Below are 4,493 nucleotides of genomic sequence, written 5' to 3' on the forward strand. Positions count from 1 at the left end.
CTCTGAGATCATCAATTATTGGTCCAGGAGTATTCACTGGATCTAATCAGGGTGAGAAACTGACTTTCTTGGAATTTTGGGGCACGGGAAAATTGTGACTTGAATCAATAATTTTCTGATGGTTGAAGCTATTTAAGGACTTAAAACTCAGAATTTGTTGGTTACTGTTTTTCACCAAATGAACAAAGTTAGCTGGCACCAAGACAGAGAAGTATGAAGCCCATAACCCAGAGAAGATTCCCCAAGATTAAGTCCAAATGTAATTTAATGCCTAGTTCCCAGTGTTCCTGCAGTGAAACTACATGAGCAATGTTAAGATTCAGGAAATATCCCAATCTCTTTATGATGATAATAGTAAACACTAATAATTTTCTTTAAAAAAGTTGTTGGTTAAAATTGTCTTTCCCCAGTTTTTGGAACCAAGCGTCATAATAGTGAAGCTTACTACACAAGCAGACACCTTGACTCAATGCCCCCTCAAGTACTATACCCATTTTCCCATATATTTACCTATAAGGGATGTTATCAATACTTACATTGTTGCATTCACATGATCAGTAAAAACAATGGAATCACTTATTTGTTTTAATTTGAGTTACTTAAGAAGCAGCTAAGCTGAGACTGTTTTCAGGTCTTTATTGGCAATTTATAATTCTTCTGTGAATTGCTGATCTATAATATTCGGTCATTTTTCTCTGGTGTTCTATTTTTCTTATTAATTTGCAGAAACTTTCTAAGTAAAATGGCTATTAATCTTCATTATGTTCATTGCAACTATGTTTTTCTGGCCCTTTATATGCTCATATGCATTTGTTTATGCTATATTTCATCACGTAGATGTCAATTATTTTATGTATTCAAATCTATTATGCTTTTTCTTCAGGATTCCTGAATTTCTTGTTTAGGAGCATTTGTCCACCTTCTAAATTATTTTCAAAAATCTAAATTTGCTTTTTAAACATCTTAGTTTATTTTCTACCTTTCATTTTATATTATTTCAGTCACTGTACTTTGCTCTTTTCATGTGAAATTTAATGAATACTTTGCAAGATAAGTATTGTTATCTCTATTTTCCAGATTATGGCAAGGAAAATGAGGTTCAGAAAGTTGTTCAGGTCGCACATGATAACTGCTGCTATTCTGGTGACAAACCTCATAATAGTTGATATGATTTTGCTCTGTGTCACCACCCAAATCTCATCTTGTAGCTCCCATAATTCCCACACGTTGTGAGAAGGACCTGGTGGGAGATAATTGAATCATTTTGTCTGGGTCTTTCCCATGCTGTTCTCATGATAGTGAATGGATCTCATGAGATCTGTTGGTTTTAAAAACAGGAGTCTCCCTGCAGGAGCTTTCACTTTGCCTGCTGCCAACCATGTAAGACAAGACTTGCTCCTCCTCGACTTCTGCCATGATTGTGAGGCCTGCCCAGACACGTGGAACTGTAAGTCCAATAAACTGCTTTGTTTTGTAAATTACCCAGTCTTGGATATGTATTTATCAGCAGTCTGGAAATGGACTAATAAAATCCTTCAAACTTTCATGCTATCTCTGCAAAATATAGATGAGAAACAGGCTAATTTATAACTGCTGGAATTACACTTTGTAGCCTTCTATTCATTGCCCAAGTGATTTGAGTTGGTTAATATTGCAAATTAATATAACAATATAGATATATATTGTGTATGGACCTGGGATCAGGACAAACTATAGTCCAAATGCACTTTGTATTCAATATGTCCTTGATTAAGAAATTGGTAAATAAGGCTGGGCGCGGTGGCTCATGCCTATAGTCCTTGCACTTTGGGAGGCCGAGGCGGGTGGATCACAAGGTCAAGAGATCGAGACCATCCTGGTCAACATGGTGAAACCCTGTCTCTACTAAAAATACAAAAATTAGCTGGGCATGGTGGCGCTAGCCTGTAGTCCCAGCTACTCGGGAGGCTGAGGCAAGAGAATTGCTTGAACCCAGGAGGCGGAGGTTGCGGTGAGCCAAGATCCTGCCACTGCACTCCAGCCTGTGTAACAACAGAGAAACTGCATCTCAAAAAGAAAAAGAAATTGGTAAATAAATAAATGATAGGGACTGGGGTGGCAAGGATCACACTGACCTCATCTGTACTTGGAGAGCCCAGGTTAAACTAGAAGCAAAGGTGTGGAGTAGGATGAGGAAAAAGCTGGATGTCAGGTGTATGCACTGTTATAGCACAGCTTGCTACCTAGAGTTTCCAGCTGTTCATTATTCTTTCCATAGTGAGGGGTTAGGCTCATTCCTCTGAATTCATGTAGTGCCTTCACACACCTCTATAGCACTTTTGTCCTCAGCTTAGCCGACTAGGCAGGGTCCTCCCAAGCCGTGGCACTTAGTCTTTTTTATTCTGTGTCCCTGGGCCCCTCATAGCACCAGGTATGCTATGAAGTTGTGGTCCACACACAGGCCAGAGAGCCAGCTGGGACTGTTGAGTTTGGAAAGGTGGTCTGTGATCTAATTTCAAGATGAGAAACTTAGAAAGTTACTTTATTCTTGATGTTTTTCAAATAATTCTGTATATTATCATTTCAGTGGCTAAAAAGCAGTGCCAACTTTCTTAATGGCATTCTTCTATTCAATAGAACAGGCAATTTAAGTTCCAAGAATGTATATATTTTCTACTGGACCCAATAAGTCTATTTTTTGAATGAAATAATTATAGCCTCTAAGTAATATACACACATACACCCCTATCTATACATATAATAGATATACATACATATTATTCCTATATTGGTCTTCATGTTATAGGAGTTTCCTCAGTACTGGACTCCATGATCAGCAAATGCCAAACTTAGGAAAGGTTCAAAGCATCAGTGCATAGACATATTTAACCAGCAATGCATCAGTCATCCTCAGAGGTAGATCCCATCAGAGAGCCATCACTAGCTTCAGCTGCTTCCTCTTGGCTGGTCCCCAAAGAACATTAGGGTATTCAGTGATACCTGCCGGTGCCCACCTCCCAACAACTGTCTTTAAATGATGGCCTAACAAAAACGATCAGTGGACATCATGTTATGTGTGCATTTCACCTGTATAAATGCAATCACAGGGGCTGTGGCAACCAAAGAAGTGTGGCACTCAGATCCTCTTTCAAGAGAACCTTTTGTGGGAAGCACAGCTGATGGCAGCTGTTGGACTTTCACATTCAAAACTGCCAATGTTGTGTTTCACCTGGACTCCTCCTAGCCAACATCTGGTTACAGCAGGGGCACTGGGGCCAATCCTTCTCTACCCAACATGGGATTCCACTAACAGGCATGTCGTGCTTGCTTGTTGACTCCTTATGGGCTTGGCTGAGATTTTCTTAGAACCTCACTGTAGTCTGAACTTTTCCTGGCCAATTCTTTGTCTCTCTCCTTGCACAAGTATTCAATCTGTGTTATGATTGGAAAGTCTTCTTTACCACTTCTGCTCCTTTTTTCTTTATCTTTCACATGTGTTTTCCTCATTAAATACCTTGTTTATCTAATAGTTTTGGTGCCTACCTCTCAGAGAATCTGAATTGATACAGCAGCTCATCAGAAAAAAAAAAGATGGGGTGTTGGTGGTGGAGAAAAACAGCAACTTAAATAGTGCCATCTACAAATTCGGAGTATTCACTGAATGAGCGTGAGATGCCGGTATCTTGTTCCCTTAGCCAGGTTCTATTTGTTCCTTAAAGCCCTAATTTTGTTCCTTAAAGTCGATAAATATGTATGGCATTTACTCTATGCCAGACATTGTTCTAAATATTTTACTTATACTGAATGACTTGGTGTTTACATCATCCATATGATTAATTACTGTTACCATTTTGCAGATGAAAACACTGAAGCACAGAGAGATTATGTTAACTTGCCCAGTGCCAAAGAGCTATTAAGTGGCAGAGCTGGGATTTACTGTCGCTGCACTGTTGCTTCTTTCATTGGGAGCTCTTTGCTGAGATTGCAGTATATAAAGGTAGGTATTCTTAATAAAATATGTTCATTAAACTTTACTCAATTACTTTGCAAGATTCTTAGATAAATAAATAAGAATTTCTTTTCAGTAGTGAAAGGAAAACTGACTACACTGAATTCATTAGTCTTCAGTATGGCAACTTCCTAGAAATTGAGGTTCAGAAAGTTGTCCAGGTCATTTAAAAAAGAACATTGATTTTATATATATACACATATATATATGATTATATATTATATAATCAATATCTGTAATTATATAGATATAATTACATTTATATCGATTATAAGTTAGATATTATAATATATAATTATAGATATTAATTGTATTATATATTATAAATATATAATTATTATCTATATTTTATATATCAGCTATTTCTAATGACAATCCCAGATTTGCTTCATGCAGGCAAGGTCTTTCAGTGGATTTTTGCAGGGTAAAAGTGAAGAGGGTTGCTGGTATGTTCTAATGTTGGAAATTAGTCAGAAATATATATTCCTCTTTTTTTTTTTACCAG

General features: G+C 37.4%; 1 protein-coding gene across 11 annotated transcripts in view; it reads left to right on the forward strand.

Moving 5' to 3' along the window:
• Window positions 1–4,493, forward strand: part of LOC103792108 (uncharacterized) — a 342,458-nt gene continuing 337,965 nt past the window's right edge. For 10 of the 11 annotated variants that reach the window (XM_078367502.1, XM_078367508.1, XM_078367503.1 and 7 more), the window contains exons 1-2: window positions 1–1,447; window positions 3,837–3,976. In XM_078367502.1, the coding sequence (XP_078223628.1) occupies window positions 1,303–1,447; window positions 3,837–3,976 (285 nt within the window). In that variant the 5' untranslated portion in view covers window positions 1–1,302. Of the gene's footprint in view, window positions 3,679–3,836; window positions 3,977–4,493 lie in introns of all 11 variants that reach the window. The other variant, XR_013533196.1, reaches the window with a different exon arrangement.

This window comes from Callithrix jacchus, chromosome 3, assembly GCF_049354715.1.
Source record: "Callithrix jacchus isolate 240 chromosome 3, calJac240_pri, whole genome shotgun sequence".
Taxonomy (NCBI): domain Eukaryota; kingdom Metazoa; phylum Chordata; class Mammalia; order Primates; family Cebidae; genus Callithrix; species Callithrix jacchus.